At 45.2% G+C, this 17,539-nt stretch overlaps 1 protein-coding gene across 1 annotated transcript in view; it reads left to right on the forward strand.

Annotated features, from left to right (window-relative positions):
- The first annotated feature begins 15,643 nt into the window (after nucleotides 1–15,643).
- ARHGAP45 (Rho GTPase activating protein 45) overlaps nucleotides 15,644–17,539 on the forward strand; it is a 54,796-nt gene continuing 52,900 nt past the window's right edge. The window contains exon 1 of the mRNA XM_035119327.2: nucleotides 15,644–15,982. Coding sequence (XP_034975218.2) covers nucleotides 15,893–15,982 — 90 coding nt within the window. The 5' untranslated portion in view covers nucleotides 15,644–15,892. The remainder of the gene's footprint in view (nucleotides 15,983–17,539) is intronic.

Raw genomic sequence — 17,539 nt, forward strand, 5'->3', positions numbered from 1 at the left:
CTGCAATGCAGGAATCGCAACTAAAGCATCCGTGGCAGATGGCCATCCAACCCTCTGCTTAGAAACCTCCAAGGAAGGAGCGTCCTGTTTTGCAGGCATCCAGTCCCATTGCTCCCCACTTCCTCTCTCCCTGCGCCTTTGAAATAGTTTTGGGGACAGGTAGGCGTTCAACTGGTGAAGCTTAAACTTAAAACTGCAGGATTTTGGCGGCAGTGATAAAGTCCCCTCTGCCCTGAGCCTTATCATGGGCTCCTAGTGGGGGGGGGGGTTGGTGGGGGTCCTCTCGTTTTGGGGACAGACAGGCATTCAACTGGTGAAGCCGAAACTTAAGTTGCTTAGGGGAAAGCGTTGCCTTCCACCCGAAGCCTTGTAATGGGCTCCTGGAGGCCTTTGAGGGTCCTCCTGTGTCCTTGAAATAGCATTGGGGACAGGTAGACATTCAACTGGGGAAGCTTTTGGTCACGCTGCTTAGGTGAAGGTTCACACCTTAAACTAGGAACGCTTAAACTAGTTTGCATGGGGAGGAAAACTAAGGCCCGGGGCCCGGATCTGGCCCAATCGCCTTCTAAATCCAGCCCACGGACAGTCTAGGAATCAACCTGTTTTTACATGAATAGAATGTGCCCTTTTATTTAAAAATGCATTCCTGCGGAAGCTTTTGGTCACGCTGCTTAGGTTAAGGGTCACCAACTAACGGGTGTTTGCTATTGTTTATGGTGTGAGGACACTACTACCCTGTTTCCCCTATTTTAAGACGTAGTCATAAAATAAGCCATAGGAGTATTTTTAAGCATTCAAGGATTATAAGCCATACCCTGAAAATAAGACATAGTGATATGTCTTTGTTCAACATCTTTATCAATGACTTGGATGATGGGCTTGAGGGCATCCTGAGCAAGTTTGCAGATGACACCAAATTGGGAGGGGTGGCTAACACCCCAGAGGACAGGATCACACTTCAGAATGACCTTAACAGATTAGACAACTGGGCCAAAGCAAACGAGATGAATTTTAACAAGGAGAAATGTAAAGTACTACACTTGGGCAAAAAAAATGAAAGGCACAAATACAGGATGGGAGACACCTGGCTTGAGAGCAGTACATGTGAAAAGGATCTAGGAGTCTTGGTAGACCACAAACTTGACATGAGTCAGCAGTGTGATGCAGCAGCTAAAAAAGCCAATGCAATTCTGGGCTGCATCAATAGGAGTATAGCATCTAGATCAAGGGAAGTAATAGTACAACTGTATTCTGCTCTGGTCAGACCTCACCTGGAGTACTGTGTCCAGTTCTGGGCACCACAGTTCAAGAAGGATACTGATAAGCTGGAACATGTCCAGAAGAGGGCAACCAAAATGGTCAAAGGCCTGGAAACGATGCCTTATGAGGAACGGCTTAGGGAGCTGGGTATGTTTAGCCTGGAGAAGAGAAGGTTAAGGGGTGATATGATAACCATGTTCAAATATATAAAAGGATGTCATATAGAGGAGGGAGAAAGGTTGTTTTCTGCTGCTCCAGAGAAGCGGACACGGAGCAACGGATTCAAACTACAAGAAAGAAAATTCCACCTAAACATTAGGAAGAACTTCCTGACAGTAAGAGCTGTTCGGCAGTGGAATTTGCTGCCAAGGAGTGTGGTGGAGTCTCCTTCTTTGGAGGTCTTTAAGCAGAGGCTTGACAGCCATCTGTCAGGAATGCTTTGATGGTGTTTCCTGCTTGGCAGGGGGGTGGACTGGATGACCCTTGTGGTCTCTTCCAACTCTATGATTCTATGATTCTATGATAGGTGCAGCAGTAATGCCGGTTGCGGCAGCAGGAGGAGAAAAAATAAGACATCCCCTGAAAAGAAGGCATAGTGTGTTTTTTTAGGAAAAATAAATATAAGACGGTGTCTTATTTTCGGAGAAACATGGTTATACAGTGGTACCGTACCTTGGTTTACGAACTTAAATCATTCCGGAAGTCGGTTCTTAAACCAAAGTGTTCCTAAACCAATGTGTGCTTTCCCATAGCAGCGGGGAACTCAATTACAAATGGAACACACTCAACAGGAAGCAAAACATGTTCCTATTCCAAGGCAAAGTTCACAAACCCAAACACCTGCTTCCGGGTTTGCAGCGTTCTTAATCCAAGTTGTTCATAACCTAAGCTTTTCTTAAACCAAGGTGCCACTGTAATTATGATTATTACTTTGCCCTGTTAAGCCTTGAAATAGAATTGGGGGTAAGGCCCTCATTCAAGTGGCGAAGCTTAGCTCAAGCATCCCTGCCAATCGGTGAGGCTTGTGGGTTGGCTGCGTGGCCGCTGGGCGCTCTGCATGTGCTCAGAGGTTCTTTTTACCCCCCCCAACCAACCAACCAACAATTTGACTGCAGTTCTGTGTTTGTTTTAATTAATTATGGGATTTAATGTGCTTGTTAGACAAATATTGATTTAATTTGTTTTAGTGGTTTTATAAAAAGAAAGAAATGGGAACCTTATGAGGGTGGTTGTGGGAAAGTCTTCTTCCTCGAGGGTACATTTCTGTGTGAGCTCTGCATCTCCCACTCAGCTGCCATTAAGCACATTGGGTGACCCTGAAAGCCAGTCCCTGCCTCTCGAGCGAGCCTACCTTGCATGGTTGTTTTGAAGACAAAATAGGGAGGGGGAGTACCATTCAAAGTCCAGTATCCCTGAAGGAGCGTCTCCACCCCCATCATCCAGCCCGGACACGGAGGTCCAGCTCCGAGGGCCTTCTGGAGGTTCCCTCCCTGCGAGAAGTGAAGTTACAGGGAACCAGGCAGAGGGCCTTCTCGGTGGTGGTGCCTGCCCTGTGGAACACCCTCCCATCAGATGTCAAGGAAATAAACAACTATGTGACTTGTTGTTTAGTCATGTCCGACTCTTTGTGACCCCATGGACCAGAGCACGCCAGGCACTCCTATCTTCCACTGCCTTCCGCAGTTTGGTCAAACTCATGTTGGCTGCTTTGAGGACACTGTCCATCCATCTCGTCCTCTGTTGTCCCCTTCTCTGCTTTTTAAGATGCTGTCTAGGTTTGTCATTGCTTTTCTCCCAAGAGCAGGCGTCTTTTAATTTCGTGACTGTTGTCACCATCTGCAGTGATCATGGAACCCAAGAAAGTAAAATCTCTCACTGCCTCCATTTCTTCCCCTTCTATTTGCCAGGAGGTGACAGGACCAGTGGCCATGATCTTAGGTTTTTTAATGTTGAGTTTCATACCATATTTTGCACTCTCCTCTTTCATCCTCATTAAAAGATTCTTTAATTCCTCCTCACTTTCTGCCATCAAGAATTCTGACTTTTAGAAGACATCTAAAGGCAGCCCTGTTTAGGGAAGGTTTTAATGTTTGAGCGCTTTATTATTATTATTATTATTATTCTGTTGGGAGCCACCCAGAGTGGCTGGGGAGGCCTGGCCAGATGGGCAGGGTATAAGTAATAAATTAGTAGTAGTAGTAGTATGTCACCTTGAGATCTTCGAAGGAAAGGTGAGATATAAATGAATTTTAAAAATGTTATTTATTTACTTCTGTTCCCAGACAAGGTCAGAATACACACACACACATGTACACACACACACACACACGGTTTATGCACACATATATCAACACATATACATATTGTATACCCACATATATACACACACACACACACACAGAGAGAGAGAGAGAGAGAGAGAGAGAGAGAGAACTAGCTCCTAGATAGCAACACACAACATGACAAGTCCAGTAATACAATAAAATAATTGTAATTAGACATATCTATATATCACAGGATAGTCATACACCATTGAAATCAAAGGGGCTACACTGGGTAAGACTGGGGGCCCCAGCTAAGAGTAGATTTTAGCCGGACGCAGCCTAGCAATTAAAACAACACATTTCTGACTCGCATGAAATTATATGCCACCCAGTGCTGGCAAAATTCATCATGGCAATAGCAACAAACAGGAAGTCATTATGTTATGAATAAATAAATACATGGTGTGATCTTTAAAAAAAACCTTATCTATTAATCTAGATTTTCATTACGTATAAATAAATAAACGGCCCTATTTTCTTTTACTAATTAATCTAGATTTTCAAAGGTAGCTTACAGAAGAGAATCACAAAACAGATGATGGAAAACATTAGAAATAAAAGGAATTATTATAGCAGCAGTAAAAAATGCAAAAATTTTAAATCGGTTAAAATCATGGTAGGTTTTCGTTGTTGTTATGTCTAAAATGCAGCTCTCCAGGAAACCCAGTCAGGTGGCAGCATATAAATATTAATATAGTGGTACCTTGGTTTGCATATGTCTTGGTTTGCATACGTTTTGGATTACAAACACATCAAACCCTGAAGTGATTGTCCCGGTTTGCAACCTTTTTTTGGATTACAACCCATTTTCTTTGGATTACGAACATAATTTTTTGGGAGGCCCCATTGGCGAAAGCGCACCTTGGGTTACAACCTGTTTTGGTTTACAAACGGACCTCCGGAACAGATTGTGGTTGTAAACCAAGGTACCACTGTAATTGTTATTCAGAATAATAATAATTATTATTATTATTTAGAAAGCCTACAGAATGGCAGGGGTATTTTTAGAGAAGGACCTCTGGTGTCAGGCTTTTAATACCGGTAGCATAAAAGGCCTTATTTAAAACAGCCGGGGGGAGACCACCTGCACCCCTTTAACCGGCTCAAAAACCTCCTGCACCCCTTTAAAACTAGTATGCACAATTTGGCTGGGCTGGTTTCAGGTTCTGGGCGGGAGGGAGGGAGCCGCCTCTCTCCCTCTTATCTGATTTCCTTGGAATTGTGTCCGGAAAACTTGATCTCTTAGGAGGCGTGTCTCTTTTTTCCCACTGCTGAAGAAGCGAACGTCATGGGAGAGGCTTGGAATTTTTGGAATAGCTTCTGTCGTTCACCAAAGGCTCCTCCGCCGCCACCCCAGGAGAGCTGATCTTACACAAACATACTTTTTCTTTTTTGGAGGGTGTGTGTGTGTGTGTGTGTGTGTGTGCGCGCGCGCATGCGCTATATTTCCCTCCTTAAAAGCATTGGCAATTTTGCCAAGTTGTAGGCCAAAACATCTGGAGGGCCGCAGGTTGGGGGTGCCTGGGCTAGAGTCAATGCCTGGGAGGGAAAAGATCTAAAATGGGAGTGTGTGTGTTTGGAGTCACATCTGAGCCACGTATAATATTCTCTGCTCCCACAAGAACTGCAGGAAGCTACTCAAGAATGCCAAATGCCCTTCAGCTCTCTATATTGGACAAACTGGCCAAACCCTACGCCAAAGGATAAATGGACATAAATCTGACATCAGGAATCACAAGACAGAGAAACCAGTAGGAAAACACTTCAATCTCCCAGGACATTCTATACAAGATCTCAAAGTAGCTGTCTTACTACAAAAGAATTTCAGAAATAGACTGGAAAGAGAAGTTGCTGAATTGCAACTTATCACCAAGCTTAAAACCATGGAAAGAGCTGGTTTGAACAGAGACGTTGGATTCTTATCTCATTATACATGATAAAGCGATCTCACCCCTTGCTTTTTCATGCAAGACCATTTGCAGTCGTTTACAGTCGTCAACAGTCTGCTTCATTGACTATGCAAAAGCCTTTGACTGTGTCGACCACAGCAAACTATGGCAAGTTCTTAAAGAAATGGGAGTGCCTGATCACCTCATCTGTCTCCTGAGAAATCTCTATGTGAGACAAGAAGCTACAGTTAGAACTGGATATGGAACAACTGAGTGGTTCAAAATTGGGAAAGGAGTACGACAAGGTTGTATATTGTCTCCCTGCTTATTTAACTTATATGCAGAATTCATCATGCGAAAGGCTGGACTAGATGAATCCCAAGCCGGAATTAAGATTGCCGGAAGAAATATCAACAACCTCAGATATGCAGATGACACAACCTTGATGGCAGAAAGCGAGGAGGAATTAAAGAACCTTTTAATGAGGGTGAAAGAGGAGAGCGCAAAATATGGTCTGAAGCTCAACATCAAAAAAACCAAGATCATGGCCACTGGTCCCATCACCTCCTGGCAAATAGAAGGGGAAGAAATGGAGGCAATGAGAGATTTTACTTTCTTGGGCTCCTTGATCACTGCAGATGCTGAACGCAGTCACGAAATTAAAAGACGCCTGCTTCTTGGGAGAAAAGCAATGACAAACCTAGACAGCATCTTAAAAAGCAGAGACATCACCTTGCCGACAAAGGTCCGTATAGTTAAAGCTATGGTTTCCCCAGTAGTGATGTATGGAAGTGAGAGCTGGACCATAAAGAAGGCTGATCGCCGAAGAATTGATGCTTTTGAATTATGGTGCTGGAGGAGACTCTTGAGAGTCCCATGGACTGCAAGAAGATCAAACCTACCCATTCTTAAGGAAATCAGCCCTGAGTGCTCCCTGGAAGGACAGATCGTGAAGCTGAGGCTCCAATACTTTGGCCACCTCATGAGAAGAGAAGAATCCTTGGAAAAGACCCTGATGTTGGGAAAGATTGAGGGCACTAGGAGAAGGGGACGACAGAGGACGAGATGGATGGACAGTGTTCTCGAAGCTACGAACATGAGTTTGACCAAACTACGGGAGGCAGTGCAAGACAGGAGTGCCTGGCGTGCTATGGTCCATGGGGTCACCAAGAGTCGGACACGACTAAACGACTAAACAACAACAACAACAGTCATCAACAGCTATCAGTCAGTCTATCACCCATTTCCACCACCCTTCTGAGTGATATACCCCTCCCCACCCTTTCTCTACATATAAGCGTCTGGGTGACTTCTATTTCAGTGTATCTGAAGAAGTGTGCATGCACATGAAAGCTCATACCAAAATAAAAAACTTAGTTGGTCTTTAAGGTGCTGCTGGAAGGAATTTTTTAAGAATTTTACAGACAGACAGACACTGTTTCACACAACCATTAAGATTTGGCTTATTCTATCCACAAAACAGATTAGCCAAAGGCACAATAGTTCTGGAGTTAACTGAAGGTGAAAGACACATTAGGGGGGGAAAGGTGAATAAACCACAAGATTTAAAAAGGATGCTGACTCTTTGTGTTGTCATACATCTATTTTTATTGTTTCTAAGTATTTAAAACAACAAGAATAAAACTTTAAGCACAATGTATCAATTTGGCTACTGTTTCAAAGGTACAGCTATGGCTTTGAATATGCCAGAAGATCCACGTTAAGGAGAAAAGAGGCAGTACAGTGTTTCAAAAACAGCTTCCATTCATTCTACAGTCATACCTCGGTTTAAGATCAAGGGAAGTAATAGTACCACTGTATTCTGCTCTGGTCAGACCTCACCTGGAGTACTGTGTCCAGTTCTGGGCACCACAGCTCAGGAAGGATCCTGACAAGCTGGAACGTGTCCAGCGGAGGGCAACCAAAATGGTCAAAGGCCTGGAAACGATGCCTTATGAGGAACGGCTTAGGGAGCTGGGTATGTTTAGCCTGGAGAAGAGGTTAAGGGGTGATATGATAGCCATGTTCAAATATATCAAAGGATGTCATATAGAGGAAGGGGAAAGGTTGTTTTCTGCTGCTCCAGAGAAGCGGACACGGAGCAATGGATTCAAACTGCAAGAAAGAAGATTCCACCTAAACATTAGGAAGAACTTCCTGACAGTAAGAGCTGTTCGGCAGTGGAATTTGCTACCAAGGAGTGTGGTGGAGTCTCCTTCTTTGGAGGTCTTTAAGCAGAGGCTTGACAGGCATATGTCAAGAATGCTTTGATGGTGTTTCCTGCTTGGCAGGGGGTTGGACTGGATGGCCCTTGTGGTCTCTTCCAACTCTATGATTCTATGAACATCACCACCACAAAATGTTCAAGTCATTGTTCACCTGACAACAATGTACAAGAAAGTTGGGTACCGATATCAAAAAGAAAACACAACCAATCTAGACATTTAAAGTGTAGCCTCAGTTTTCAACTTCCAACTCTGATGAGCGCCCTCACATACAAGCCATTTTGGGATTTTTTGTCTGGGATCAGTGGGCTTCAAGTTCTTTGGGACAATTCTGTAGAAAAGAAGAACAGTATTTTTTAAAAGACAAATCATGTTCTCTCCTCAAAGGGGAAGGGGGGGAGGAACAGTAGTCCTAGCTGCAATATTCCTTAAAGCGCATGAAATAAAATTATGAAATAAAATTATATATATATATATATATATATATATATATATATATATATATGGTGTCAAAGTGGACTGAAGAGGACAAAAGTATGAGACAGTTAGACTTACAGTACAGAACCAGCTGACTTACAGTACAGAACACACACAATGATTTACAACCCATTGAGAAAACCATTGTTTATTTAGAAAAAAAAGTAAAATAAAAAAAATTCCTTCAGTAGCACCTTAAAGACCAACTAAGTTTTTATTTTGGTATGAGCTTTCGTGTACATGCACACTTCTTCAGATACACTGAAGAAGTGTGCATGCACACGAAAGCTCATACCAAAATAAAAACTTAGTTGGTCTTTAAGGTGCTACTGAAGGAATTTTTTTTATTTTACTTCGATCCAGACCAACACGGCTACCTACCTGTAACTAGAAAAAAAAGGTTACACTGGTAGAATTTCAGATAAAAAAATTGTTTTACTTTTCTTAGAATGTCATTGTGAAACTTTTATATATATATACAAAGTTCCTGCAGCTGCAATATGAAAACCTAATTTTTAAATTTCTGTTTGGAATGAAGAAGTATTTCCCAATTTCTAGAAACATTATGACGAACATATAAGGTGTAGCGAGGAACAAAAAGTGAGGGTTTCTCTTTTTTAAAAAAAAAACTGGTGAAATGCTGTGCACATAATATACAAATAATTCTTAAGCACCGCACAAAAACAATGCTCCCACTTGGTTTTAGTTATTGATATGAACAGAAACAATAAATAAAAACTGGATTTTAAATGAGGTAAATTCCTAAGGTTCAACAACTGTTTATTTGTTGTGTTTTCAAACACAGCCAATGTTTCAATACCATCTGAAAAGGATTACTGAAATCAGGCAGTATTCGGGTAACCTAACCTGGAACTCTGTACACGTATTAACCTCATTTACATGATGGCAACAATTTGCAGCACATTGTGCTAAAATGTGGAACATGTAACACTTTCAGCCAGGTACTGAAAATAAATGTTTAAGAAGCTAACCAACAAAAATAGAGTAATGTACAAGTCAACAATCAAATCTTCAGCAATGGGAGGGAAATAAAGCAGAGACCTGAATAATTTAAGGAGATTCATTCACAATCTTCTGTGCAATCTATATTCCGGAAAATACATATATGGTCACACCTCAGTACAGTTCCGGTTTAAGTACGCTACGGTTTGAGTACTTTCAGTTTAAGTACTTCGTAGACTGTCTGGAACGGATTAATCCACTTTCCATTACTTTCAATGGGAAAGTTCGCTTCAGGTTAAGGACGCTTCAGGTTGAATAATCTGCGGACCCGTCTGGAACGGATTAATCCACTTTTCATTACTTTCAATGGGAAAGTTCGCTTCAGGTTAAGTACAGACTTCCGGAACCAAATGTGTACTTAAACCGAGGTACCACTGTATCTTCTCTTTTCAAGCTTGCCTAAAAAAGAGAGACAACATTAGGACAATTAAATCTATTTCATAAAGGATCAGGTCATATTTCATAAAGGATCATAGAAAAGCTATGGTTTTCCCAGTAGTGATGTATGGAAGTGAGAGCTGGACCATAAAGAAGGCTGATCGCCAAAGAATGGATGCTTTTGAATTATGGTGCTGGAGGAGACTCTTGAGAGTCCCATGGACTGCAAGAAGATCAAACCTATCCATTCTGAAGGAAATCAGCCCTGAGTGCTCACTGGAAGGACAGATCCTGAAGCTGAGGCTCCAATACTTTGGCCACCTCATGAGAAGAGAAGACTCCCTGGAAAAGACCCTGATGTTGGGAAAGATGGAGGGCACAAGGAGAAGGGGACGACAGAGGACGAGATGGTTGGACAGTGTTCTCGAGGCTACGAACATGAGTCTGACCAAACTGCGGGAGGCAGTGCAAGACAGGAGGGCCTGGCGTGCTCTGGTCCACGGGGTCACGAAGAATCGGACACGACTAAATGACTAAACAACAACAAGTACTTTACATTTCTCCCTGTTAAAAATTCATCTTGTTTGCTTTGGCCCAGTTGTCTAACTGTTCAGGTCATTTTGAAGTGTGATCCTGCCCTATGGGGTATTGGCCACCCCTCCCAATTTGGTTTCATCTGCAAACTTGCTCAGGATGCCCTCAAGCCCATCATCCAAGTCATTGATAAAGATGTTGAATAAGACTGGGCTTATGGAACTCTCCTCCCAGATGCCTTCACCTAGCCCCTTCTTTTGCTATCATTTAAGTAACAGGTGATGGTACACGGGTGGTGCTGTGGGTTAAACCACAGAGCCTTGGGCTTGCCAACTGGAAGGTTGGCGGTTTGAATCCCCGCGACGGGGTGAGCTCCTGTTGTTCAGTCCCTGCTCCTGCCAAGCTAGCAGTTTGAAAGCACGTCAAAGTGCAAGTAGATAAATAGGTACCGCTCCGGCGGGAAGGTAAACGGCATTTCCGTGCGCTGCTCTGGTTCGCCAGAAGCAGCTTAGTCATGCTTGCCACATGACCTGGAAGTTGTATGCCGGCTCCCTCGGACAATAACGCGATATGAGCGCCACAACCCCAGAGTTGTCCGCGACTGGACCTAATGGTCAGGGGTCCCTTTACCTTTTAAGTAACAGGTGATGTGTTTTCTCATGTTCTTCATGCTATCTGAAACCCTTTGTGGGTTTCAGTTGCCATTTTGATGAAAGGCAGGTTATAAATCCCAGGAACATCCAAGATCAATGAAAGAAAATGCTTGTGCTGCTGAGATATCCGTACTGGTGGCAGCAGAGACAATTTTAAAATGTAGCAGGGAGTTTCCTGACACATTACAAAGTTATTTCCTTAAATATGTTTCCAAAATGCTTTTGCAATGGAAATCAGGTGGTGAAAAATATTGACATAAGTGCAGCTCACTACAAGGTGTACATTTTTGCACATTTTGTTTTTTCCCCATTATGTACCATAGTATCAAGTGTGAATGCACAGACTAGTACATAGCTGCCAAGTACCCCGTTTTCCCCGGGAAACCCCCGTTTTTACTTACCTTTTCTCGGTGGTCCCCCGTATCACTTTGTCTCCTGTTTTTCTCCGTTATTTTCTCCTGCCGGCGGCCATTTTTTTTCTTTCTGATTTGCCCTTCGACGCAACTTCCGGTGTCGCTCTGCCCATCTATGGGCACCAAAAATGGCCGCTGCCGACACCAGAAGTCACGTCTATGCACTTCCGGACATGCGTAGATGCGACTTTTGAAGCCGCCGGCAGCCATTTTTTGGTGCCCATAGAATGGCAAAACGACACCGGAAGTTACGTTGACGCAACTTCCGGTGTCACATGGCTGCTGGTCCCGGATTCTGTAGTCCGGGACTTGGAAGGTAAGAGACTAGTATGATGATGATGATGATGATGATGATAAAATTTTATTCATACCCCGCCCTCCCCGGCCAGAGCCAGGCTCAGGGCGGCTAACACTAAATATAAATTACAATAAAACATAATAGAAAAACAAAAACAAACAAACCAAAACGTTAATTAAAATACAGCTTAAAATACAGCTTAAAAGGCAGCCTCATTTTAGTAGTAGCCCATAGATCAAGACCATAAAGGGAGGAAACATCAGATATTCACCCGAGCCAGCTATGCTGATGCAGAAGACAGCTCCCCCAACCCCCAATTCTGGACAAATCTAAAATTGAGATAAATTCCTGAAGGCCCACACTTGATCATTTGGTCCCTCAAGGCTTCAAAATAAACTGAAATCCACATTGTTCTCCCCTTTTTGTGGAGAACTGCAATCTGGTTATCATATACTGTATACAGTACAGTATTGTATATAAAAATGTAGAACGTGTGTGTTTGTTATTCCACACCTTTCTCCACAACCGCTTGCCCGATCGCCCTCAACTTTGCCCACAACATCAGAGTCACATGTGGGGGGTGTAACCATCCACTTACATTGACCAGACGACACACCTAGCACAGGTAGAAACCTGGATTTCTGTACAAAAAAGTGCTCCCTCCAGTGGACATCTGGGGAAGCTGGGAAATAGAAGGCAGAAGAAGTTGCAACACAGCGCCCTCTAGCGGCGGCTACACTGGTACTACAGCTAGAAAATCTTGGCCCTCTATTGGAGGCTGCACTGGTACTGCAAGCTACTAGGCCCAATGGAGGCTCGCCTTTACAGACTAGGCCGAATGGAGGTGGGGACTCGCCAGGGTGTGGGTTGGGGGCAGGAGGAGACAGGATAGGTCATGGATCGGGACAGGGTGGGGGTGGAGGATCACAGGGATGACCCACAGCAACGTGTGGCCCGGCCATACCTGCCAAGTTGCTGTCAGAGAAATAAGGGACCGGGCCGGAAATAGCAGGCCGGAAGTAGCGCTGCCGCCATTTTGGAACTGGGCGGAGCATGCCCAGAAGTGACTTTTGATGCTGCTTTGCCCAGTTCCAAAATGGCTGCCGCGCCAGAAGTCGCACTGCAGCCATTTTGGAACTGGGCAGAGCAGCATCAAAAGTCGCTTCTGAGCATGCTCCACCCAGTTCCAAAATGGCCACCGCGCCAGAATAAGCCGGGGGGGGGATCTGTTTTTTCAGCTAGGAACAGCTGGAAAAATGGGGATTTCCCAGGGAAAACGGGAGACTTGGCAGCTATGGGCCCAGCCAGCTAGTGATCCTATATATCATATGTCGTTTCCTAGGCTTCTGGTGAAAAGTTAAGATGTTCCTCTACCCAATGTCCGAAATTAAATTACCTACCTACCTACCCATATGGCCTTATGTAAGTGGTCCAGGTCTTCGCAAAGAGGCTCAGAGCAGGTGGCATAGGTGCCAACTCCCAGAGTGAAAAACCCGGGATCGGCGTGGCGTGGCACCGGAAGTCGCGCTGCGGCCATTTTGGAACTGGGCAGAGCAGCACCGGAAGTCGCTTCTACACATGCTCTGCCCATTTCCAAAATGGCCGCAACGCCAGAAATCACTTCTGCGCATGTCCATAGACTCCAGACATGCGCAGAAGGAGCCTCCCTAGGCCAGTAAGAATCCAGGGGATTTACGGGTTTTTTTAAAACCCGGGCTGCCAGCAGGAAACGGCTGGAAAAATGGGGGTTTCCCAGGGAATACGGGAGACTTGGCAGGTGGAGAATATATCCCTTCAAATATTATAACGTCTGCGGGATATATATATATGTAGGAGAGCAGGCCTAGAGATGTGGCCGGCCACGCGTTGCTGTGGCTCAACACGCACCTTCTACATTTTTATACAGTATATATAGATAAAGCAGTGGTCACCAGTGGTGGGCGGAGTCAGAGCCAATGGCAGGTGGAAAGTTTGCAGCCATGCCCCTCCCTGCTGGTTTCTAGGAAGCCAACACTGAGGCTGAAGAGGAGGAAAAGATAAGCACTGGTTGTAAGGGAGAGGGCTGAGAAGAGGCAGAATTTATGGGGGCACTTGTGGGAGATCAGGGCAGTCTTCCCATCCTAGTGCCCTACAGCAGCTGGCAGACTCCAGTTCCTATCAGCCAGCATAGCCAATGGTCAGCGACAATGAGAGCTGTAGGCCAGAAACATCTGGAGGGCTGCAGGTTGGAAAAGGCTGGTATTGTATCAGGCATGGACTAGGGACAACCAGGAACTCACTGGATAACCACAGGCCAGTCACACTCTCTCTGCCTCCACGGTTGGATAATTACAGATAATTCATAGAATCATAGAGTTGGAAGAGACCACAAGGGCCATCCAGTCCAACCCCCTGCCAAGCAGGAAACACCATCAAGGCATTCTTGACATATGCCTGTCAAGCCTCTGCTTAAAGACTTCCAAAGAAGGAGACTCCACCACACTCCTTGGTAGCAAATTCCACTGCCGAACAGCTCTTACTGTCAGGAAGTTCTTCCTAATGTTTAGGTGGAATCTTCTTTCTTGTAGTTTGAATCAATTGCTCCGTGTCCGCTTCTCTGGAGCAGCAGAAAACAATCTTTCTCCCTCCTCTATATGACATCCTTTGATATATTTGAACATGGCTATCATATCACCACCCCTTAAGCTTCTCTTCTCCAGGCTAAACATACCCAGCTCCCTAAGCCGTTCCTCATAAGGCATCGTTTCCAGGCCTTTGACCATTTTGGTTGCCCTCCTCTGGACACGTTCCAGCTTGTCAGTATCCTTCTTGAACTGTGGTGCCCAGAACTGGACACAGTACTCCAGGTGAGGTCTGACCAGAGCAGAATACAGTGGTACTATTACTTCCCTTGATCTGGATGCTATACTCCTATTGATGCAGCCCAGAATTGCATTGGCTTTTTTAGCTGCTGCATCACACTGCTGACTCATGTCAAGTTTGTGGTCTACCAAGACTCCTAGATCCTTTTCACATGCACTGCTTTCAAGCCAGGTGTGCCTTTCATTTTTTTATTTTATTTTTTTTGCCCAAGTGTAGTACCTTACATTTCTCCTTGTTAAAATTCATCTTGTTTGCTTTGGCCCAGTACTCCAGGTGAGGTAACCAAATGTATAGGAGCATGGCTTCTGCACGGGTGACTCACGAGCCATTTGATGTTTTTTGACAGCGCACCCAAATTCTTTTAGTACAGTGTCTCACCAACGTCTTGGTGAGTCATGGAATAAGAAGAGAGCCCGCCTTATTGATCAGCAACTGCTTAAAGAACAGAAAGAAGAGAATGGGAAGAAATGGCCAACTTTCACAAGGAAGGAATACTAGAAGTGAAGGCCCCTAAGGATCAGTTTTGGGATGAGTGCTTTTTAAATAGCTTTTATATGACCCGGAGTCAGTGCTGAGCAGCTAGGTAGCCAAGTTTGCTGATAGCACCCAACTGTTCACAAGGGAGTATTGCGGAGAGCTCCAACAGGATGTCTTCAAATTGAATTGAACACTGAACAGCAAATGTAATTCAAGGTGTTTAAGCAAGTAGTCATACCTTGGTCCTCAAACAGAATGCATTCCAGGAGTCCGTTCAACTCCCAGAACCATTCGGAAAACCATTCTGCTTGATCACGTCCATCAGAGGTGATCCGTTTAGGTTTCTGAGGTGCTGCAGGCTTTGAGGAGGTTACCCGCCGTGTCTCTGTGTGGGATCTGGGCTTGGTCCCAACTTGGTCGTTTAGTCACGTCTGACTTTTCGTGACCCCATGGACCAGAGCACGCCAGGCACTCCTGTCCCAACTAGGTAATAATCAGAACAATTCTTATTGTTTATATACAGCAAATCTCACTGGGTTGCCCCTGCCACTCGGGGGAGGGGGGCTTCCAACATATATATATATATATATATATATATATATATATATATATATATATATATATAAACATAAACATTTTTTAAAAAGGCAAAATTCAGGATTGCCTTCAGGCGGCTCACAGCTCTTTCCTGCAGGTTGCAGCCCACAAACCGGGGTTAGGGAGACAGAGGAATCGGCCAAATCCAGCCCAAAAAGGGGGCAGAAATAAAAAAACAAAGGGAGGGACTCAGTAAGTAGAACTTCCTCTCTGTTCCTAACCGCGCTCTCTCTCACACACCGACCTTTTCCTGTGTAGATTTGAAGGGTGTGTGTTTCAGACAAAACCGAGCCAGGAAGTAAGCTTGCAAGCGTGTGCTTTGAGCCTCAGCAGCCGTGACGAATCCTGAGTGCATTTGGCACCCGGAAACGCATTTTTTGGGGAGCTCTGGCCCGTTGGATGGCGGGGAAGGCAACCCCTACCCGGTGAAGCCACCCTGGGGTGCTGATCGCCCGGGACGGAATTGGCGGCCAGAGGGCACCATGTTTTCGAGGAAGAAGCGAGAGCTGATCAAGACGCCGTCGATTTCGAAGAAGGGCCGGGGAGGAAGTCCTGTCCCACCGTCCTCTCTGGTGAGTAACGGTTGCGTCCTCGGAGCCTTGCGAAACAGGGGCATTTTCACAAGAGGCCACTCCGCTGCGCCTCCCATCTCGCCGCACGTCGCCCAACGACTCACGGCAGCCGTTCATTGGCTCCGACTCGCCCCGAAAAAGGGCATCGTGGATTTGGGGGAAAGGTTCAGGGCGGCTCAAATGTTTCAGGGGACGGAGCAAGTCCTCTGCGGAGAAAAGGTTGCAGCTTTTTTTGGGGGGGGGGCTTCTTAGCGTAGAGAAAAGGTAATAATAATAATAATAATAATAATAATAATAATAATAATAATAATTCATTTGTACCCTGGGTTGTTGCCCCAGCTAGCGTCTTCTGGCATATATAAAAACACAGCAAAACATTAAACCAGGTTTCCTCAACCTCCAGATGTTTTTGGCCTACAACTCCCATGATCCCTAGCTAGCAGGACCAGTGGTCAGGGATGGTGGGAATTGTCTGGAGGGCCGAGGTTGAGGAAGCCTGCATGAAACCTTGAAAATGCCAGACCTATTAAAATGACCCATGGCATGGAGAAAATGGGGGCAGAACGTTTTCCTCCCTCCCCAATGTCGTGGTCACGTTTTCAGGGTGGATAAAAGAAAGGCGTTCTTCACACAGAGCTTAGTTAATCGGTGGACTTCGCTGCAGCCGGAGGCAGCGACAGCCACCAAACTGGCCTTAAAAGAAATTCACAGAGGAGAGAGGGCTATCGATGGCTACCGGCCACAGTGGCCCAGTTGGAGCGATGCTTCTGAATCCCAGTTGCTGGGAAAGACTTTCTGGCAGATGGATCGTGGGATGGAAGGCGGCTGTGAACCTTAACCTAAGCAGCGTGACCAAAAGCTTCCCCAGTTGAATGTCTACCTGTCCCCAATGCTATTTCAAGGACACAGGAGGACCCTCAAAGGCCACCAGGAGCCGATTACAAGGCTTCGGGTGGAGGGCGACGCTTTTTCCTTAAGCAACTTCAAGTTTCAGCTTCACCAGTTGAATGCCTGCCTGCCCCCAAAATGAGACGACCCCCCCCCAAATCCCGCAAGGAGCCCATTGTAAGGCTTAGGAAAGAGGGGACTTTATCACCGCTGCCAAAATTCTGCAGGATTCAAAGCAGTTTTAAGTTTCAGCTTCACCAGTTGAACGCCTACCTGTCCCCTAAACGACTTCAAAGGTGCAGAGAGAGAGAGGAAGTGGGGAGCAATGGGACTGGATGCCTGCAAAACAGGACGCTCCTTCCTTGGAGGTTTCTAAGCAGAGGGTTGGGTGGCCATCTGTCATGGATGCTTTAGTTGCAATTCCTGCATTGCAAGGGGGTTGGACTAGATGACCTCTGGGTGCATCCCTCCCAACTCGATGATTCCATGATCTAAGAATAAGCATCCCCTCCTATTCCGAATGGAGGCATCGCCCCAACTCTCTTGCATACAGTAAGCAAGGCTCCTTCGCAGATCACAGAGTCCCTCTAGAATCTGTAGCTGATGTTGTTGAAAATTTACTTATTTGGTTTCTCAAATTATAATTTTACATTTGCACAGGGCCGGATT

The sequence above is a fragment of the Zootoca vivipara genome, chromosome 6, assembly GCF_963506605.1.
Source record: "Zootoca vivipara chromosome 6, rZooViv1.1, whole genome shotgun sequence".
NCBI lineage: Eukaryota > Metazoa > Chordata > Lepidosauria > Squamata > Lacertidae > Zootoca > Zootoca vivipara.